The sequence below is a fragment of the Ambystoma mexicanum genome, chromosome 2q (genome assembly GCF_040938575.1).
Source record: "Ambystoma mexicanum isolate Mex_15411 chromosome 2q, UKY_AmexF1_1, whole genome shotgun sequence".
In the NCBI taxonomy this organism is placed as follows: domain Eukaryota; kingdom Metazoa; phylum Chordata; class Amphibia; order Caudata; family Ambystomatidae; genus Ambystoma; species Ambystoma mexicanum.
This window is the reverse complement of record NC_090924.1, coordinates 1,481,037,272-1,481,060,513: the sequence shown is the minus strand read 5'-3', so window position 1 is coordinate 1,481,060,513 and position 23,242 is coordinate 1,481,037,272. Positions and strand designations below refer to the sequence as shown.

The 23,242-nt window shown below is 45.9% G+C and overlaps 1 protein-coding gene across 3 annotated transcripts in view; it reads right to left on the bottom strand.

Moving 5' to 3' along the window:
- The window catches only part of FAM13B (family with sequence similarity 13 member B), a 694,693-nt gene that overhangs the window by 532,901 nt on the left and 138,550 nt on the right, over positions 1 to 23,242 (bottom strand). For all 3 annotated transcript variants that reach the window (XM_069649076.1, XM_069649078.1, XM_069649077.1), the window contains exon 7: positions 13,728 to 13,872. In XM_069649076.1, the coding sequence (XP_069505177.1) occupies positions 13,728 to 13,872 (145 nt within the window). The remainder of the gene's footprint in view (positions 1 to 13,727; positions 13,873 to 23,242) is intronic.

The window sequence follows — 23,242 nt, the reverse complement described above, 5'->3', positions numbered from 1 at the left end:
CGCACCACCGGACAGATGTGCACGAACCCCCCCACCACTGTATCGCGCGGCGAAAACTCTCGAGTGTGATCTTGTCCTTGAAGCTTCCCGACACTTGCATCCAACGGGCGTCGAGGAACTTCTGTAGCGGACGCATCCGCAGCCTGCACAGCAGAACGAGGTATATGCATGACGCCAACATACCGAGCCAAGACTTGATGGACCTCACCCTTGCGATCTTCAGGGCCAACAGTCGTCGTACTTTGCCCATGATGGCCGCTATCCTCTCCTCCAACAGACGCCAGGCACAACAGTGTTGAGTCGGGATCCCAGAAGCAGCACGTCCTGCGATGGACTCAAGAAGGACTTTGCATAGTTCACTGAGAACCCCAGCTCCGTCAGCAGGCGCACAGTCTCCTCCGTGTGTGGCGGACGGCGATCTTCTTCGAGCTGGCCCGGGTGAGCCAGTCGTCCAGATAAGGGTAGATGTGAATGTTAGGACAGTTTTTCCACCAACTTCTTCAAAACCATTCAACGGAAGCAGTACAAGACTCCACTCTTAGTAGAAGACTGTACCACCCGAGTACATGGTAGCGTCGGCAGAGCAGCCAGTCTTATCTTAGGGGGGAGAGAGGGCAGTAGACACAGTACAAGTGAAATTGTAATGCAAATGATCCAAAGAACTACTTGGGAGTAAAAGACCAATGGTTACTTTCAGATTACATTCAGTAATACAAGGGAGTAGGCCCTTCCAGTTGTACAGTGACTTTTGGAACAAATCACAAACAGTCAACTGGACAATATACTTTTGGTGAATAGTGAAACTTATCCTAGGTGCAGTAAAAACCTATAACTACTTTCGTCATAACACACAGTTATACCAGGTGAGTAAAATCTAAGGGTGTAATATACAATTACAGATGCTTTTGAAATCGGGGAACCCCAGATTGAGGTAAGCAATAACTATGGTAACTTATTTTGGATGGCACACAGCTAACAAGGTAAGTAAAACCCACATACTTTAACTTCACAATGAAGGAGAAAGTAAAACCCAATGTCACACTTTACTGAAGTTATTCTAGGTAGGCAACAACCTAATGTAGACTTATTAAGGACAGGCTAGAAGCAGGTCAGGAGAAGCAAGACCCAGTTGGGGGACACTCAGTTATCCTAACAGGACTAACCTGGTGATACCAACAGTTGGAGGACACTCATACAATTACCCTACAGGAATAATCTGGTGAAACCAACACATTACTTTTTTAAAGAGGCACAACCTAATCACAGGAGAGTAAAATACCTGCACTTCTACTTTCTATTAGACTGGCAAAACAGTGGCTAAGGAAGAAAAGATGCTAAAGGAATGGTTCGGTCAAAATTTTTTATTGCCCCTACGGGTCGATGTGTTTTTAAGCCTAAGTCACTCGATTTTAGAAAAATTTCCTATGGACCTTTCCCGAGTTTTCGTCCATTAAACGCATGCGAAAACAGGCATCAGGGAGCTGCCATTTTGTGATAATCCTATAATTTCCCCCATCGCCCTGGCTGACCTGCTTTTGCGGCACTAAATCATATCCCCCGCCCCTGAGCCTGACATTATCAAAACATTGATTCCCCGCCTCTCTCCGTGACGTTACTGTGCTGCGTAGGCAAACGCGCCCAGTCGTCTTCTACGCGACTTCACACAGAACCCGGAAACCAACACAGATCAACTCATAACAGCGCGCCACAATTCTGAATATGAAACTGTACTTTAAAAGCAAACAGCAACACGGTACATTTGGTAAAGTACATTTATTTGACATTAAATGTTTATAGAATATTCAGCAATTGCCATATGAGCTCCGAATGCCATTTATTTTCTTTTATCTCTATCCGCAAATCCGTAAAAGTTTATCTTGAGTCACGCGCTGTTCCTTTATGGTACACAGGGCGTGTTGGTTTTCGTTAAAAGAAGCACTTGGTCGCACGTTGAACCGCAAGGATGTTCCATCAAGTAGGCACTAGGCCAGCGTAAAGGTTGATATGTTGCTTCTAGCCGCTAGTACCGCGTAAGGGCATATGGGCCCTTGGCGATCGTCCAATAAAATCATCAAAATAGTGCAGTTGTTTACATTAAGCTGCAGCTGGCGGTTGAAAAAACCATCTGCCGGTGTCTGAAACTGGTGGCAGTAGCAAAAGGGAAGGATATACCTGTTTAGAAACATAAAATATATAATTTGTCTCGCCAGCCGATCTTTATTAATATTATTAATTTTATATATTACGGCCGAGCTGAAACTATTTGCTTTCAAGGATAGTGCAATGCAGTATGTTCGGCTCTAAAATCAATGCGAAAACTAACGAAATAAATCGAGGTTAGCACACAATGAGAAACGACTGTCTACATGCGTGTGGAATGTGGACCTGCATGCCCATGTGCCCGCTACAAGGACGATCCCACAAACGTTTTCCAAGCTCTTCATTAATTCATTTATTCATGCATCCATTCATTAATTCTTCATTCCGGTATAAAAGCATCTGAAGAGTTACTTACATTATATTTGCAATTTCCATTGTGTGTCTGCGTAATGCAGTCCGTAAATCCCACTGATCTTGACAACAATTTTTCGTATACTGAACTAACATGAAACTCTGTCTAGTTTCAGAATTTTCTGCCTTATCGTCTTACGTTATTGCACCCCCCCCCCCTTCAAATGAAGTTCTTTCGCCATGGTCCCTGTCTCTCAAGGTCAAAAAACAATAGAAACGTATACTCCCAGTGCGAGTTGTGGGCCTCTTCAGGGCGCGAGCTGAAAATTAAAGCCGCTGACCTTCACTAGAAATGAGCATACATTCTTTCTTTGCAACATCCCGTAGTAAAGCCATCTGTGAGAACTTGAAGTTTCGAATCCATCTATGTACTGCGCCTCAATGTGCAAATGCGAACTGGCTTCTCTCCCATCTGCAACGGCTCGCTTGGCGCGTTCTAAGGCCCCCAATTTTGTCCTCGTCTGCGAGCTTTGAAGCCCTAAAGAACCATAACTATTGAGACTTTCAATTTTTTGGGGAAGGTCAGGGAAAGTATAAAGTACCCGAGGAGTTGAGTTGAAAGTGAGATTGTTTGTTTTATTATTTGCAATACGCAAGCCTCCCCTCGGTTAACAGTGCGCAGCATTTACAAGAGATTGCGAAAATTAGTTACATCAACAAAAATATATACATACACATATAGACAAGGTCAGCAATATGAGGTGAATAGAGAGAGAATTCAAAGACGACACCCAGGTTGTTCGGCACCCAGGATGGTGAAGGTAGGGGTTATGGTTAGCGTACTTTGTATGCACACTGTACAATAACATTTATTTACAAAAAGACAATCGTACTACAATTATTTAAACCGGGATTTGTACTTCACAACCAGCTCTCCTTTGTGTGGACATGGCACAGTGGCAATGTTGGGTGGCAATGGATCAGTGCTCTGCACAGAAACGTTCAAAATTCCATATCTGTGCTTCTCTAATACAGCAACAATAAGGCTTTTGACAAAGTCGAACTCCATTTCCTCATAGACTGGTTTCATCACCCATTGCCTACTTCTTTTTGAAAAGGCCTTAGTGTAGCGAGGCATCCTTACATTACCCGTAGTTCTAGATTGTTCACGGCCGAGAGTCTCGTTATGGGCCAAGACGGCAAGTAGAGTCCTATGTCTCGTGCCCTGTATGCTGAAATGCAAGTGCTTTGGCCTGTACTTTAGGCACATATTGTGGAACACCTCCAAACCTCCTGTGTGACAGAATTCTGTCAGTCCCCTCAAATCTCTTGATAGAGTTTTATCGAAAACAATCTTCTCAATGGCTTTGTGTGTCGGTGAAGATGGATTCAACCACTTCTTCCGTGCCTCCACTGGGGACAAAGGGCCATGTTCACATTGGTGGAAATGTAGGTTTTCTGACCAGCGGTGCACGTTGGTACAGTGGTGGATCAGTGACCGCCATTTTTCAAGTAGTATTTCCACTGACCCTTCACAAGTTTTGGAGCTCCACCAAAGATGGTTGCTGATAGACTGGGACCACCCTGAAATACTGTCCAAACTTTTCTTTTTCCCCTGCAGCCGAGATTTTCTTATTGATTGATTGATTTAGCAAGCTGCCATACGTCAAATTGATGTTTAATATGTGGGAACTGCTCTCTCATTGTCTTGGCAATTGAAACGTGTCTGTCCGTGGCTATGAGGTCGATGTGCATTCCCCTCGATTGTAGATATTCCACTGATTTTATAAAACCTAGTTTCTCCATGGCCACTGAGGATGTACATTGTGTTACCTGCACGACCACCAAACTCACAATTTTCTTACTATCCATGTCCTGAAAGTGGTAGGTGCAGTACTTGGCAGAAAATCCAGGGCTGTCGCACTGTCCATCGCCGGCTAGTGTGAATCGTTTGCCTTCGAATGTACTTGCTAGAGACAATTGTTCAATTTTCCAAGCATCACTAATGGCCGGAAACAGATAATCATGTTGGTATTTGTAGTACTGCGTTTTTTAAATGAAATGGAGTCCCACAAACTGAAAGAAAGACTAACTTTCTAAAACTGGAGCCACTAAAAAGTGATGCAGTTGCACACAGTAGATTGCCTGCTGGCAGTTTCCCCAGCATCGGTTGTGCAGACCATGAGAACGTATGATGTAATCTACAGGCGGCATGTATTGTGACGTTACTGCCTTGTTTTTGACGAGTCACATGAATCAATGGCTTCCCACATACTTTCCCTCTGATGGAATGCACACATTTCAGCATACTTATAATATCCATCAAACAACTGTCGAATACTATGTATTTGCCCTCTTTCATTAGACTGACATCCTGCGTCAAAGTTGTTTCGGCCTGTGATGTTGAGGACATATCACCACATTTGAAAGAAATATCGCTGCTATCATGTTCTGATGCGTCGGTGAATTCTGCTGCTGGTTCATTCTCTGTCATTTCAATATCTGCTACCTCAACATTGATGGGAGAACACAACAATGTCGACAGCTTTTATGGTGGCAATTTTTTGGCGGGTGTAGATTGTGTGAATTGATCTGCGACTACTTCAGAGCTATCTTCAATACATCCAGTATCATGTTGCGGTGGTGCGGTCGTACTGTAGCAATGGTCCAATACAACTTTGCTGGATTTCCGGACACATTCATTTACTTTTCTGGCCATTGGACATGAGCATCCCGAGTCTCAACACGCCGCGTCTGAATTAATAGTTCCTCCATAGTGTAAATGGTCTGGCAAGCAACATCTCTCATTCGCTTCACTGTCTGTGTATGTATAGTTCGTAGACCGACGGGTAACTAAACTGAACATCCCTTTTCCAATCTGTCCTAAACACAAGATAAAGTATAGTACAATTGACTGGAAAAAAACCTAAAATAGTCCCCAGCACAAAAAAAGTTGAACTGTTTGTACCTAACCTTATTTTTGTTTCTTTTCTTTGCAACTTTTTTGACTCGACCTTCAAAATCTGCACGCTGTTGCTCCGATTCGTATCCGCATGTCTCCCCTTCCTCTTGCGCTGCAACGACTATATTTTCTGTATCCGCATAGACAGCACGGAATGAGGCTCCATCGACTGCCTGAAACATAGTATTTTCATTACTGTGTATCAAAATATTGTTAGCATAAAACACACGCGAGGACGAACACACATGTACATCTCAATAGCCAAACACGATTTAAACATTGTGTGGAACAATCAAACGACAAGTATTCGAGCTCTGACGACCTAGTTTGATGGAGCTGTCAGTATCCATACCTCTGGCTCTGCAGGGACTGCCACGAATGATTGTATTGAAGAGGAGGCATCAGCAACTCCCTGAAATACAGTACTTGCGTTAGTATGGTTTTCAATATTGCAAACATAACACATTTGGGTCGACGGCACAGGTACATATAAAGAGAGAACCACAAATGTTGCATTGTCTAAAAGAATCAAGGAATATTTAAATATGATCAGATTTATTTCTCCGATTTCTTTACATCTGCATCATCTAAATGGGATCTTGTGATTGTAGTGGAAGCTCCATCGTCACCCTGAAACACAGTACTTGCGTTAATAGGGAAGAAAGTATAGCAAATGGAATCACGTTATATGATCACGCTCTATGAGCTGTCAGTATCCATACCTCGTGCTGCGGAAGAATATCTAGGGCTGTTGTCAATGTGGTGCGCACTTCTGAAAGCTGTTGCGCCGATTGGTATCCGCATGGTCCCTCTTCCGCTGGAATTACTTGAATGTCAGGCTCTGCATCAAGTGCAGGGGTTGACGCTTCAACAACTGCCTGAAACATAGTATTTGCATTAGTAAGGATTAGAATACTGAAAACACAACACACACTTGCGGTCGACCGCACAGGTGCATATCAATGGCTAACCACGAATGAAACATGGTGAAGAACAATCAAACGACAAGTGTTCCAGTCCTGAGGATCACGGTCGATGGAGCTGTCAGTATCCATACCTCGTCCTGCTGAAGAACATCTAGGGCTGTTGTCAATGTGGTGGACGCTTCAGCATCTCCCTGAAAGACAGTACCTGCATTAGTATGGATAACACTAATTATAACTGAAAACAAACACCAGTGCACGGTAACTAAGGTGTATATCAATTGGAAAGCACTAACCAAACAATTGGTAAAACAATCACACGACACATAAAAACTATTACTTGACATGCATAAAACAAGTCTGTAGCGGAATAGCCAAGTATGATTACCTGATACGCGCTAGAAGTGGTTGATAACTGGGAGCACGTCACAGAAGTAGAATGTTCTTGCTTCAGATTCAAGGGATAGTCAAGAAGTTGTAAAGGTAAATTATTGTTTGATAATGAAATGCCAATATTTAAAATTGCCATGTAAGGAGACAGAATATTTGAGTAATGCGCAATATAGCACAGTTCCCTTTGCCCATATATAGATTTCGTTTGTGGGTTATGAAATCTAAAAATAATATATTGATAAATGTCATTATTCAAAAAGCTATACACTCATATCAATGTCGAAAGTATTACAAATTGGAAACACCTAAAACATCAATGAATCAATTCGGCTACCTACACACTACCGCAAGGCCTAAAGCTAAAAACGGACACTTGACTCACCAGTGGCGGAATGTGGACGAATAGAGTGGGAATAGCATTTGCGAGCAATTTGTGTCGATCGCCGTTTATTCTTCTTTGTTACCCAAGATGTGGTTTACATGTTCGAGGGAAAGTGCCGGCTGCAGATGCGGTATCGATCACCCCTCTTGTCCTGTAAGACTTGTTGGACTCTACTTTCCAGCTCATCCAGTGGATATCCGCAATGTCTGACCCATTCTCTTATTCGATCAACCGTTTTCGGGAATACATGCATTGTAGTGCCTTCAGATTTAGCATGGGTCGTCGAAAGGCAACCGCTAATCGAACAGGCAGGCATTGTTGAAAATTCTGAAAAGTAAATATCAAGATTACTATAAAACCTTGATGAATAAAAATGTCAGAAAAGTAAATGAACCATACCATGCTCAATGCAAGGTTTGTTTTGGTCGCCGGAACTATACCAGTTCATCATGTGTGGCTTAGTATTTGCATAAGTTATGCATTTTTTTAAATTATGTGACTAAACTCTGAACATGTGACTCGTCCCTTGGATGTTCTGTCTTGCACGAAAAGGAAACATGCTTACATTATAGACTGGACCCCCGAAGGATGCAATTCGATGACAATTGACACAGATGAAAATAAATAGATCTATTGATAGCATAACAATTGAAACTCAAGTCAATAGCAATGAGACCAATGACCATAGCTCTATTGGGTACTGTTCTCGCAATTAGATAGAAATGTAAAAATGACCTAAATATGACTAGGATACATGGCCTTACCTTGACCAACAAACAGTTGGATTCAGCAGGCCGAGCAGTATGTTGCAGGAGAACAGGTAGATGGCCACAGGTAGCACACTGACGAGTTTGCTCGAAGCGGTCACAGATAGCACGACGACGAGCAGATTAGCATAGATCTCAGTGCTTCTCAGGTAGAAGGTTCAGGAGTTGACTTGCAAAGCACAAAGATGTTCTCATGAGAAATATCAAGTGGTTTATAAAGTATTAGAAACAGGGGTGTGTTTGTGAATGAATGATGTGTGTATGTCGTGGTATTATGTAGTTTGCAGGGGGGCGGCCTGCCTCAGGGGAGGCCTGCCTGGAGACACGGGGTCTGAGGAGGCCATGTGAGCAATGGCCCCTGGGCGTGGGATACCTTTTGAAGTGTACATGCTGTTTGGCACCTTGGCCGTTTGCGCCCATGACAGCCCCCCATGCCAGCGCTCATCCCTGGGTGCGAACTGCCTTTGATAGAGGGGGGTGGGATGGATGGGCCTGGGGCGTGCAGGCAAGTGTGTGGGAACGAGGGGCCATCAGGCCCCTCTCATCCTTTACTTCTCAGCAGAAACTCGGACCAAGTGCCTCCAGTAGTGGGTTCGCCCCTTGCCCTTATGTGATGTTAACTTTGGATGACATTCGCGTAGATGGGACCACTGAGCAGGACACGGGACACGGGGCATCCATTTTTGTACCCCCTTTCCACTCCATCTTGGTGACCAGGCCTCACTGCGCAGAGCACATGGCCCCCACCCTCGTTCCCACTCTGACTGGAAAACTCCAGAGGTATTTGCAACAGCTAATAAATGTAACATCACTCTTCCTCCAAGATCACTGTCCTGCATGTGAACCAGCCTGAACTAAGCACATGGCTCGTTCATCTCCACAAACGTGTCCTTGCCGACGCACCCTCGCCAGTGGAAACTTACTGCCATTCTGATCCCGTGTCCCTGCAAGGTATTCTCTTCATGTGCCAGACCACTGACCACGCCATGATGCCCACCTAGCAGATCCCCAACTAACATTAGACCCCTACTGCAGTATATCGTTGCCTATCAATAACAAATGCCACATACCGGAGATTCTTGTGAACACAGACCCACACTTCAAACAGTGTATTATAGTGGTCAAGACCCTTGACCTAAGGCCTGTATAATCCAATGTTAATTGATAGTATAGATATATGTGTGACTTTTATAGAGACATAACCGACTGAAAGACTTTGAACAAGTGTTATTTAGTGCATGCATTATTGAGAATATATTAGGTTAGCTTAGATAGTGACCACCCTGCTTCACAGCGACCTTAACTTCACCCATTTGGAGCACAGATGTCTGACGTCCATCCTTGAATGGAGACACACTTGATTCATTTAAAAAAATCGAAACAACCGTTGTTAAAATATATGTGGTGTTTTATTTTGTAGCTTATTTTGATTACACAAAAATACAAAAAAGTTTACACTTTGTACAGTTCAGGTTGCAGCACAGCGAGAGAAAATCCCCTGTACAGACCGCTGTCACTCAGGAACGTCTCTCTTATGGCACGAACGGCACAGGCGGGTACACTCTTCGAACGCGGTGTCCAAGCCACCCGTGAAGCCACCATGTAAAGGAGCGATAGGCCACCAGCCTGTACCACCTGTGAAAAGGAATGAAAAAAACTGTTTTGTAAATGACCAAATTGAGTTTAATAAACCTTTGTTGTCAATGACAATTCTTGTAACTAATGGCATTCTGCTTGGACAAATGCTATCTAGACACTGCACACTATTGAACGACTTTCATGCGTTACAATGATATATATATGTAATTTTGGATATAGTAGAAGACCATGAAATAGGAGTGGCATGACAAGCAGAGTATACTTACTCGTTACTCGGATTACGAGGACTAACAGTTGCGAAGTTCGTGCATAAGCACCATCATTATCCTCAACACGGACCGTGTGAGGCAGGCTGCCCTGAAGTCTGGCAGCTCAGTGATGCATTGCGGTCGTGGCTCGCCTTCCGAAATGTAGGCCACGCATCCCGAGTTTTCACAGCAGCAGCAGTTCTCGTCCTCGGTTGGCATTAGCTTGCACCGATTGCATGTGCACCAGGTGGAAACACCGTCCATGCGACTAGGTCCAGGCTCTTCAGCTGTTGAATCGACCTCCCTACTGCCGTCCGAAAGACCCATCGTTTTCGCACGTTTCCCTTTCCAGTAGTTCCTCCTCGGTATACTCGGGCTTGTACATGTAGGGCATTATTGTAGCCATTGTGTGTTAAACAAACTAAAATAATTTATAGCGGTGGTACTGGTCTCTCTTCACACGGGCTACAAGCAACGAAGGTAGCTGACCATAGCTCAGAAACGAGTCACAGAATACTCAAAGTAACACAGAGAGAGGAATGGAATCGAAAATCTGCTGCTGTGTGTTGTGAAACGGTCTGTTTATACTTATTGAGGAAAGAGGCGTCCTGCCATTTCCATGGCAACACGTCATTAGCTGAAGCGCAGCGAATGTTGACGCGAGACATGCTTTGGCATTGTGAAAAGGGCGGTACGTGTCTGCTGATGACATGCTCAGGGGCGGGGGATATGATTTAGTGCCGCAAAAGCAGGTCAGCCAGGGCGATGGGGGAAATTATAGGATTATCACAAAATGGCAGCTCCCTGATGCCCGTTTTCGCGTGCGTTTAATGGACGAAAGCTCGGGAAAGGTCCATAGGAAATTTTTCTAAAATCGAGCAACTTGGGCTTAAAAACACATGGCCGACCCGTAGGGGCAATAAAAAATTTTGACCGAACCATTCCTTTAACCATACTTTAAAGAATGGTGCATCACACATTCAAAATCAGTAAGAACTTTTGTAACTGTTCACTCTTAGAATTACAGTTACCAACCAACTCTTTACAAGTAAGTAAAACACTTGATTTCTTTTCTAGGCAGATGTCCCAATCCCTTCAAAGTCTTTGCCTTATTCTTGGAGCATGAGTGTTCTCAATGGCAGAAGGGGGGTCACTAGGACTAGTGACCAACAGGCAGTGTTAGAATAAGTCCTTCAGTAGCAAAAGTCAGAGTTCCTTAGGAAAACTGGGCAAACAGGCGAGTACTTTACTTTTAGAGTTAGGAGAGGGTCCAGGGGCTTCACAGAAGGCACCCCATCAGGATTCTAGCAGTGGGACTGGGTGCACTGGATGAGGGACCTCCCAATCAAAGAAAACACCCCAGGACTACACAGAAATCCCAAAAAGGCTCAAGGTAAGTATATACCCAAGCCAACACAGTACCAGCAATGAAGAGATGCAGCAGGAGAACTTCAGGGACTGCAGCCAAATAACTGGTCAGTGGATTCCTTGTCCTAGAGACTGAACACAAGGCCTCAGAAGGGACTTTGCAGCAGGGATCGATGAAGAAGGCTCTAGGCAAGAGTTCCCTCGTGGCTGAATGTGGTGCTGCGGATTTGGCGCCTTTAAAAAGAGCGCAAAAAAATAAAAATAAAAATTTTTTAAAAAATCAGAAAATCGCAGTTGAATTCTCGTCGTTTTAAAGGTCCAGCACTCTTGTGAGGGGACTTTTCGGACTCGATTTGTGTCTCTGGAGATACACCAAGATGCCCACGATGTTTCAGCGAGATTCGGAAGACCGTGCACCCCACAGTGGCTGGTGGTCCCAGGGTATTGGGGTATTGCAAGAACGCAAGGTCGCAGCAACCCGTGGGATGGCTCAAAATGCAGGTCTTCTTGAGTCTAGTGGGTCCCACTAGACTCTGGGTTCGGGTCGTCGTTTTCGGAGTGCCCAGGTCGATTGGAAGGAAGGGCGGCAGCAGGCTCTGGTTCCACAACAGGCTCTCTGGTCGCTGGAAATCCTCTCAACCGCTTTTCCTTCGTCATCATCTTCGGTTTTCTGTTCCAGTGGTCGACATGACTTCAGCTTCCAGGTTTCCAGTATTTATCAGGAATTACAGCACAACCTCTGCATTCTCTCCCTGCATTTTACAAGAAAGGGGCGTCTGGTTGTCCAATCAGGACAGCCAGCCCCCCACTGGGATTTGTCCCAGTTGAAGCAAGGCGTAAGACAAAGGATGGGGAAGTTTTGGACTCCTCACATAAAGGAATTACCCACCCTGGATGTCAGGGGAAGGAACAAGAAACGACAAGAAACGACAAGAAACACTAAAATGAGCACCTTTAGGTGCCTTTTACTGCAGCGGTGATCACAGCCCACGGTAACGGTGCACCAAATTAGTAAAAGGTATCACTGCCACCAGACATTACAGGTAAGCTTGTCACTGTAACATAATTTTTACAGTTTTAATGAGAAAGGGGATACATTGCATCTCCCCTGCACTCCACATAAGGTGGGGTGTGCTGGTTTCACAGAATAAAGTGTAAAAGGGATCCAAAGATCCTTTCTACCCTTGGGATTTGTAGTTCACTCAAGGTTAGTACAGGAAAGTTAAATGGGGAGCCCCTAGGGCAACCCAGCAACAGGCACTTATTGCCAATAAGTTGTTAAACATGATAACTTTTAGACACTATGGAGAGCCTTAAAAATGACACCCATAAAAAGAGTCAGAGATGTGCACGATTAGTCTCGGCTGGTGTACGTGAAATAACCACAGAGGGAGGAAGACCAGACAGTGTGGGACTCTAGCTCTCGCCACAATGATAGTCTCAATGTCATCTCTACGAAACGGAATCTGTATATCTACTCGTAGACAGATATTTTAAGAGTCAGTGCACATTGAGTGAAACATTTGGGTGTTGTATAGCAAAAATGTTAATCTGCTTGAAATACGTATATCTTGTTGTTGAACTGTATGTCAAAACTCCATTACCATAATGGATGAAAAACTGTCCTTTCTGTAGTATTTGGAATGCCAGTAAAAAAAATGTGTTGGCTCATTGCAAAAAAAAAAAAGAGTCGAAGATTAGGTGAGTGTGGAAAAAGGTTCCCACTCACTGAGGTATTAATGAAAAATATCCTACTAGAAAAGAAAAAAGTTCTGGGGTTGAAACAGCAAAGGAAGATTTACCAGCTCTGTGGAAATCTTACCTAAGAGAGGGCACGGCTCAGGATGGCCATGGCGGAGGTTGATGCCCATGTGCGTGCGGCTCATCAAGGGTCACGAGCACGGTCCCCCAAGGTTCCATTCTCTCCCCAGTCATCTTAAATCTATACATGGAACCCGTAGGAACTCTGCTAATGGACCCCAACATAGCCACATATCAGTACGCGGATGGCCTCAGCTGCACGTCAAGGTCAGTGGCCCCAGGACATTGCTCCTCCGCAAATACCAGGCTAATATCCAAAACATGAATGTCAAACGTTTACCTTAACCTGAACCCAACCAAGACCGAACTGGTCTACTTTGGTCCCCCAACCTTATTAAAAGTGCTCACAGATTCTCTCCAACACTGCACACTTCACTGGCTCCCTTTCAGGATCATATTCAAAACTCAAAGTATCACCTACAAAGCAGACTCAAACGGATACTTGGCGGCTAATCTATACACTTCTGGAGGATATGGCACCTCATGTGGCAAAACTATTAAAAGGTTGGAGCCAAAGCTAGCCCTCAAAGAGAAGTCTTGCAGGCAGTCCCTCGCCTGCCGCGCCCAACCATCTGGAACTCCATTCCAGTAGAGGCTTGAAATGCCTTTGCTAACAAACCAAAGATGGCGGTGAAGTTGATGAAGGACAAGTGCAAGCATTGTGGACTCACTCATGGGATTTAGCAAGAGGTTGGCCAGGCAGATGACCACTGACACACAACCACCCACCTACAGTGCAAACTCGATCTACAGGTCTCATTTAACCAACATGTGACATGACAAAGTAGAAACAAGTTAAACCATCCATCCCACCTGCTCAGTTATCGAACTTAAATCATTAGTAGAAGAAAATTCATCGTCTTCAGCTTCGAAGAATTCAAAGTAGCTCTCCAGAAGTCCAGATACTATCCTGCGGACTGTTTCTTGCTCGTTCACATCTTCGACATCAGTGTAAATGCTGAGTGAGAAGGACAAAAGAAAAAATAAATTGCCACATTCAAAATTGATAGTTTAGAGCTATAAAGCGATCCTGGTAAACTAGAAAGTTACTGAAGGGTCCAGAACCACAACAAAGTTTGTAGGGCATAACTGGATTTTTGGGGTTTGTGGGGGGGGGTGGGGGGGGGGTCTGCTGCCCATTTTATGGTAACCCTAATTTGTGTTCCTTCCCCCGCCCCTGTGTAGTTTGTTTTTAGTTTGTTTTTAGTATAACTGAACACTCCTTATGGTCAGAGGGACTTCTATTGAGAAAGTCTCCGCCCACCCTCCTGCCCCACCCCCTTTTATTTGTAGCGCTACAGCATGAAGAGGGGTGTTGCAGGACTGATTTCTTTGTCCCACCACAATGACATTTCTTTGTCCCATTTTCCGAATTTGCTAGCAGGTGAGTGTTTGTGATCCCCTGTGCCCCATTTTGGCCCTTTTTTTGCATTTCATAAAGTGAATAGTCGACCCCCCCTCCGCCTCCCCCCCCCAGCTCCCTTGTGCCTGCATCTCCATTGAATTCCCTTACTGTTCGCAACCGCTTCCCAGCTCGCCCACTGGGCGCGATTGGCTGAATCAGGGTTTGGGTCTAGCAACCCGTGGTCGAGCACTCACTGCCTTTCGAAATTTGCAGGCAGGCGAGTGTTTGTGGTCCCCTGTGCCCCATTTTGGCCAAGCGAATAGTTTCTCCCCCCACCCCCACCGTTAGGGAGAATTCTCAAAAATGTGCCAATTCCCTTCACCTTAGACACCCCCAACAACTTTTCTGGATTTTGAGGACTTGATTTTCTTACCTGGAGAGAGTATGACCCTTTTCCCACTCTCTCATGTGTTTTGAAATGTTTTTTACTCTTGTGTTTTCTTTGATTATGGAGTTTTAAACCACCCCATAGGCATCATCTTTTCATGTGTGTCACACAGCACCCTCAGTGCAGTGGCACAGGGAAACCTTTTCAGGCTTTTCCAAGGTTTAAATACCTTCTCTGGGATAAACTACTGTTTCCCAGAGTAAGTAAAGTGAAATTGACTTTACTAGTCTTAAATTCCTAGACCCATCACACCCTATCTTACAAAAGAGTGCTGGAGGGGTTACTTATTATCCCCTGCGTCTAGATAGATACTCATGTAACAGTCAAATGCTACCCTTTCCTCAAGAAATGGCTGGTGGCAGTGGTTTTACAACAAACTCCCATGATTTGTCCCGACCACGAACACCGGTAGCGTTAAATCGCGGCAGCCATGTTTTTCAAGATGGTGTCTGAGCCTCCTTTGTTTAAACAGTTCCCGGTCTTCTGTTTTCACCATTTCTTTTTGGAAAGGTCCTTCTAGAGTTCGTCTCTGCGCGCTAAGCTAGGTTTGGTCCCTTTGTTCATTCACCTTTGGCTGGCTTCAGGAGTTAAGACCGCCTCTGGCGCCCAAGTGTCTGGGTCTGGGGTGGGCACGAAGTGAGGGAGGTGCCCGAAACTCCCTGTGCTTAGTCTCCTAGGAGACCCAGACTCAAATGCACTCTGTGGTGATTGGCTGACTGTCTGCCAAGGACATCCACCCTGCTGGGTGAATGACAGCTAGGCTGGAATGAATGGGAGAGAACTGAATAAAAGGCAAGTCTCTTGGCTTGGAAGGCAGAGTCGACCACTGGAATGAAAGAACCAAAGACTAGCTTGAAGAGGACGGCTGCTGCAACTCCTGGACAGTTGGTTTGCCCGGTGAAGCCCTGCTGCAGGTCCAAATCGCCAAGTTCATCTTGACAGAGAAGCCCTGCAAGGACGACTTCTCCCTTTGAGTTGGTGGGACCGATCAACACGACACTAAGCCAATCTCAGAGCTGGTTGTATTTTCCTCAGAGTGCAGCAGGAAACCGAATAACCAGGGAGAGGGACACCAGCTTGTGTGCTTGACTACAGCTACCGGAATTGAAGATTTACCAGTTGCCAGCTTTTTGACCAGTCCAGTGCAGGAGCCCCGCCTCCTCCTCCCCCCCCCCCCCAACGTCCTCCCTCTTGTCCCCACGACTGAGGCCCAGGAGCAGCGAGATCTGCAGGAACTGCCAGGAACAGAGGTCATCAGCTGCATCTTTTTCTTCATTTGTAAAGGTGCTGTAAAATCAGACAGAGAGTACTTACCTCTCGTGGTGAAAGTGCTTGAAACTTTCCCAACTCGCAGGCCTAATCAGCTTGTGACCCCAACAAAAAATTCTTCTTGCTACAAACTATTCCTAAGAACTTTTGCAGAGACTTTTCAGTTTATCTACCAGAACTGCTTTATCCTATCCAAGACTTTTGCCCATTGACTTTGGCCTAGCCTATTCAATTGAATTGACTTCTGGTGAACTCAAAATAATTGCACTGCCTAAGAAATAATTGTACCCTTTCATGTTCTGATAACTTATGCATTTTTAGTATTCTGAATGCCTCAGAAACTTAAAGTGTACAGTACTGAAGTATATTTGTGTGTGATTATATTGCCTCATTCTTATGAATGTTTTATAACTGACAAATTATTTAACAAAGAAACCGAGTGTAAGTTTATTTGAACACCTGTGATTGTAGACCTCTGTGTAACATTACAGCTCACATTCCCTCTTGAGATAAGCCTGGATGCTCAGCTCTGCTACCAAAAATGTGTAGTAGAGACTTATACCAAAGGTTGGTTTTGCTTACACCTGTAGTCCTAGTTGTGTGTAGTGGTCCCAAAGGGTACTGCATACAAACTTTGCCTAACACCTTCCTGTTTGCAACCGCCTCCCAGCACGCCCACTCGCCGTGATTGGCTGAATTCAGCCTCAGTGTTTGGGTCTAGCAACCCATGGTCGAGCGCTCACTGCCTTTCCGAATTTGCTGGCAGGTGAGTGAGTGTGGTCCCCTGTGCCCCATTTTGGCCAGTTTTTTGCATTTTAAAAAGTGAATAGTATGTCCCCCAGCTCCCTTGTGCCCGCATCTCCGTTGGATTCCCTTCCTGTTCGCAACCGCCTCCCAGCCCACCCACGGGTCGGGATCGGCTCTCCACCAAGGACATAAGTGACTTCTCCAGGGAAGCCCTCTGCCTGTGCAGCCCCTGCAGCAAAGGACCCAAGACAAAGGACGGCTCCGACAGACAGCTCCAGATCGTGTCTGTAGGTGTCAGCAGGGGAAGCCAGCCGTCAACCAGCACAAACAAATAAATTAAGTGTGGCACGGGTGGGGAGTAGAGCAATCACTTTACTCCAGAAAGCCCTACCACTCCACAATACCATTAGCCTACCTGTAAACTATGAATGCTTGCGTGTGCCACATTTAGACAGACCTGTGAATGTTAGCATGCACCACACCTGGATGTAGTCAGGAACATTAGTCTGCATCTAAGACGCAATTAAGTGTAAATGTAAAGTTTGACCCACTTCGGACCCAAACACAAACGTTAATGATAGTAACTGCCGCTTAAAACTGTGTCACATCTAGATAGTGCGCTCAAAGGTTGTTGTTGCAAAGACTACTGTGTTGTACTCTGCCTCTTAGGAGGCATTCCCCCCGGCTACTCCCTCATCCCAATCAACAGACCCTTAAGAGGCGGCGGCGTGGCAGTCTTCTTCAAATCTCACTTCTCCGTCTCACTCGTAGATTCTCAGTCATGAATTCCATCATGCAAATCCCTCCTTGTTAAACTCTCACTACCGCAGACTTTCTCCCACAGCTTCCTAATCATTTACAGACCCCCTGGTTATGACAGACATTTCACAACCAACCTCTGTGACTCTAGCCACCATTCAAGTAAATCACCCCTCCCTCCCTCTCCTAGGAGACTTGAATATCTGGTTGGACATCCCCACCAACCCCATGACCCATTCACTGGTCGATGGTCTTGATGCGCTCAACCTCTCCCTTCACATGAACGGTCCAACGCATTCTAAAGGGCACACCCTAGATGCTATCTTCAGCTCCCATGACCGTATACATCTAGCCAATCCCCTACCACTCATCTGGTCCGACCATTTTGTCGTCCCGTTCTCCATCCTCTCCAGTGAAGAATTTCTTGACCTTATATCTGCTAGAAAACCCTCTGGTTACCCCCCCTGGTCCCCTGCCCCGCCTCAGTCAAGGAGGCGGTAGCTGTCACTCACCCAGCAGGGTGGCTATCCTTGCCGGCCAGTCAGCCGGCCAATCACCACAGAGTGCATTTGGGTCTCCTAGGAGACTAAGCACAGGGAGTTTCTGGCACCTCCCTCACTTCCTGCCTACCCTAGACACCAAGGAGTCAGAGGTGGGCTTCACTTGTGAATACCGCCAAAGGCAATGCGAACAATGGGACCAAACCTGGCTTGGCACGCAAAGTAAATCTCAAGAAGCACTTTTCCACAAAGAAATGGCAAAAAAAGAAGACCGGGCCATTTTGACAAAAATTGTACCGTTCGGTGCTTTACTGCAGCTGTGAACGCAGCCCGCAGTAAATGCACACCACGGTAGTTAAAACGAAACCACTGCCACCAGCCATTCAGTGAGGAAAGGCTAACACAAAAAAATGTTACATGAGATGCTAGACAAAGGGGATACTAGGTAACCCCTGCAGCACCCTATTGTAAGATAGTGTGCTGGGTCTAGAAAGTTACTAATGCAAAGTAAAGTCAATGTCACTTTACTGCTCTGGGAAACAGTAGTTTATCCCAGAGAAGGTATTTAAACCTTGGGGGAAATCTGGAAGACTTCCCTGGGCCACTGCACTGAAGGTGCTGTGTGACAATGTAAAGGATGATGCCTATGGAGTTTGTCAGACGCCACAACCAAAAGAAAGAAGAGTTCAAAATCACATTAAAATACATGAGAGAGTGGGAAAAAGGGTCTCACTCTCTCCAGGTTAAAAAAAAATCAAGTCCTCAAAATCCAGCAAAGTTGCTGGGGGTCTCTAAGGTGGAGGGAATTAGCACATTTCTGAGAAATCTCCCCAACAGGGTAGTAGTGTGCATCCAGTGGCCGTGGGCTGTGTGGTGAAGGAAGTGAACCCCCATCCGGCGAGTGAGGCGTCTGTAGTTAGGATCGCTTGTGCTGGTGGAACGCAAAAGGGATTCCTTTTAGCAGGTTGTCCCTGGACCACCAGCGAAGAGCCTGTACCAGGGTTAGCGAAACAACCACTAGATCGTCCCACTGACCGCTTGCCTGAGACCATTGTTTTGCTAACCCTTTCTGCATTGGGTCCAAGCTCACATGTGGAACCAAGTGCATCATCCCGAGCAAGCACATTGCTATGTATACGGCATTGCGGTGCGGTGTGGTACTTGAAACAGCATGTTTTATACTCTCCTTGGAGGGGAAAGCCAGCTACTCCTTTGTCTTTAGAATAGCCCCTAGAAATTGTTTGTTTGGCTGGGCACTAGATTATTTCCGTTGGAGAAGCCCAGATTGAAAAGGTTTATTGCTTTTTGCACATTTAGTTTGCAAATTTGAGGAGATTCACTGATTAGCCAGTCGTCCAGATAAGTCTGTACTGGATGGACCTTCTGCGCAGGTGTCCTGCCACTACTGCAAGTACCAAGGCGATGCCGAAGGGGAGTACTTTGAACTGGTAGTAAACTATATAATATTTTCTGTGTACAGGGAGCATTCATCTTTCATATCCAATGTTGCCATGTAGTCCCCCATGTTAGAAGTGGTATCACCGCTTGGAGTGTGGTCATGCAAAACCTTTGGGATTTGACATTTGTTCGCAGGGTGCAGATCCAATACTGGGCACATGCAAAGGTCTTTCTTTGGAACAAGGAAGTAAGTTGAACACACACCCTTGTTTACCTGGTTTGCTGGGACGATCTCTATGGCGTCCTTCTCCAGCAGTGCCTTTGCTTCTTCCAGCAGTATGTGTTTTTCCTCTGTTGACATTTTCCTGTTTCATGGCAGGGGGTAGGGTGGTTTTTGTAGCATCTCTATACAATACGCGCCTGCCACTGTGGACAACACCCAGTTGTCCAACGTTATCCCCTCCCAAGCGTGGCTGAAGGGTGATATTCGGCCTCCTACTGGAGTGGCATGGGAGGGCACTGGGAGGGGTGCAGCTTCTCCCAGGTAAACGTCTGCCCTTCCTATGCCTCTTATTTCCTCGTCTGCCCATTTTATGGTAACCCTAATTTGTGTTCCTTCCCCCGCCCCTGTGTAGTTTGTTTTTAGTTTGTTTTTAGTATAACTGAACACTCCTTATGGTCAGAGGGACTTCTATTGAGAAAGTCTCCGCCCACCCTCCTGCCCCACCCCCTTTTATTTGTAGCGCTACAGCATGAAGAGGGGTGTTGCAGGACTGATTTCTTTGTCCCACCACAATGACATTTCTTTGTCCCATTTTCCGAATTTGCTAGCAGGTGAGTGTTTGTGATCCCCTGTGCCCCATTTTGGCCCTTTTTTTGCATTTCATAAAGTGAATAGTCGACCCCCCCTCCGCCTCCCCCCCCCAGCTCCCTTGTGCCTGCATCTCCATTGAATTCCCTTACTGTTCGCAACCGCTTCCCAGCTCGCCCACTGGGCGCGATTGGCTGAATCAGGGTTTGGGTCTAGCAACCCGTGGTCGAGCACTCACTGCCTTTCGAAATTTGCAGGCAGGCGAGTGTTTGTGGTCCCCTGTGCCCCATTTTGGCCAAGCGAATAGTTTCTCCCCCCACCCCCACCGTTAGGGAGAATTCTCAAAAATGTGCCAATTCCCTTCACCTTAGACACCCCCAACAACTTTTCTGGATTTTGAGGACTTGATTTTCTTACCTGGAGAGAGTATGACCCTTTTCCCACTCTCTCATGTGTTTTGAAATGTTTTTTACTCTTGTGTTTTCTTTGATTATGGAGTTTTAAACCACCCCATAGGCATCATCTTTTCATGTGTGTCACACAGCACCCTCAGTGCAGTGGCACAGGGAAACCTTTTCAGGCTTTTCCAAGGTTTAAATACCTTCTCTGGGATAAACTACTGTTTCCCAGAGTAAGTAAAGTGAAATTGACTTTACTAGTCTTAAATTCCTAGACCCATCACACCCTATCTTACAAAAGAGTGCTGGAGGGGTTACTTATTATCCCCTGCGTCTAGATAGATACTCATGTAACAGTCAAATGCTACCCTTTCCTCAAGAAATGGCTGGTGGCAGTGGTTTTACAACAAACTCCCATGATTTGTCCCGACCACGAACACCGGTAGCGTTAAGTCGCGGCAGCCATGTTTTTCAAGATGGTGTCTGAGCCTCCTTTGTTTAAACAGTTCCCGGTCTTCTGTTTTCACCATTTCTTTTTGGAAAGGTCCTTCTAGAGTTCGTCTCTGCGCGCTAAGCTAGGTTTGGTCCCTTTGTTCATTCACCTTTGGCTGGCTTCAGGAGTTAAGACCGCCTCTGGCGCCCAAGTGTCTGGGTCTGGGGTGGGCACGAAGTGAGGGAGGTGCCCGAAACTCCCTGTGCTTAGTCTCCTAGGAGACCCAGACTCAAATGCACTCTGTGGTGATTGGCTGACTGTCTGCCAAGGACATCCACCCTGCTGGGTGAATGACAGCTAGGCTGGAATGAATGGGAGAGAACTGAATAAAAGGCAAGTCTCTTGGCTTGGAAGGCAGAGTCGACCACTGGAATGAAAGAACCAAAGACTAGCTTGAAGAGGACGGCTGCTGCAACTCCTGGACAGTTGGTTTGCCCGGTGAAGCCCTGCTGCAGGTCCAAATCGCCAAGTTCATCTTGACAGAGAAGCCCTGCAAGGACGACTTCTCCCTTTGAGTTGGTGGGACCGATCAACACGACACTAAGCCAATCTCAGAGCTGGTTGTATTTTCCTCAGAGTGCAGCAGGAAACCGAATAACCAGGGAGAGGGACACCAGCTTGTGTGCTTGACTACAGCTACCGGAATTGAAGATTTACCAGTTGCCAGCTTTTTGACCAGTCCAGTGCAGGAGCCCCGCCTCCTCCTCCCCCCCCCCCCCCCCCAACGTCCTCCCTCTTGTCCCCACGACTGAGGCCCAGGAGCAGCGAGATCTGCAGGAACTGCCAGGAACAGAGGTCATCAGCTGCATCTTTTTCTTCATTTGTAAAGGTGCTGTAAAATCAGACAGAGAGTACTTACCTCTCGTGGTGAAAGTGCTTGAAACTTTCCCAACTCGCAGGCCTAATCAGCTTGTGACCCCAACAAAAAATTCTTCTTGCTACAAACTATTCCTAAGAACTTTTGCAGAGACTTTTCAGTTTATCTACCAGAACTGCTTTATCCTATCCAAGACTTTTGCCCATTGACTTTGGCCTAGCCTATTCAATTGAATTGACTTCTGGTGAACTCAAAATAATTGCACTGCCTAAGAAATAATTGTACCCTTTCATGTTCTGATAACTTATGCATTTTTAGTATTCTGAATGCCTCAGAAACTTAAAGTGTACAGTACTGAAGTATATTTGTGTGTGATTATATTGCCTCATTCTTATGAATGTTTTATAACTGACAAATTATTTAACAAAGAAACCGAGTGTAAGTTTATTTGAACACCTGTGATTGTAGACCTCTGTGTAACATTACAGCTCACATTCCCTCTTGAGATAAGCCTGGATGCTCAGCTCTGCTACCAAAAATGTGTAGTAGAGACTTATACCAAAGGTTGGTTTTGCTTACACCTGTAGTCCTAGTTGTGTGTAGTGGTCCCAAAGGGTACTGCATACAAACTTTGCCTAACACCTTCCTGTTTGCAACCGCCTCCCAGCACGCCCACTCGCCGTGATTGGCTGAATTCAGCCTCAGTGTTTGGGTCTAGCAACCCATGGTCGAGCGCTCACTGCCTTTCCGAATTTGCTGGCAGGTGAGTGAGTGTGGTCCCCTGTGCCCCATTTTGGCCAGTTTTTTGCATTTTAAAAAGTGAATAGTATGTCCCCCAGCTCCCTTGTGCCCGCATCTCCGTTGGATTCCCTTCCTGTTCGCAACCGCCTCCCAGCCCACCCACGGGTCGGGATCGGCTCTCCACCAAGGACATAAGTGACTTCTCCAGGGAAGCCCTCTGCCTGTGCAGCCCCTGCAGCAAAGGACCCAAGACAAAGGACGGCTCCGACAGACAGCTCCAGATCGTGTCTGTAGGTGTCAGCAGGGGAAGCCAGCCGTCAACCAGCACAAACAAATAAATTAAGTGTGGCACGGGTGGGGAGTAGAGCAATCACTTTACTCCAGAAAGCCCTACCACTCCACAATACCATTAGCCTACCTGTAAACTATGAATGCTTGCGTGTGCCACATTTAGACAGACCTGTGAATGTTAGCATGCACCACACCTGGATGTAGTCAGGAACATTAGTCTGCATCTAAGACGCAATTAAGTGTAAATGTAAAGTTTGACCCACTTCGGACCCAAACACAAACGTTAATGATAGTAACTGCCGCTTAAAACT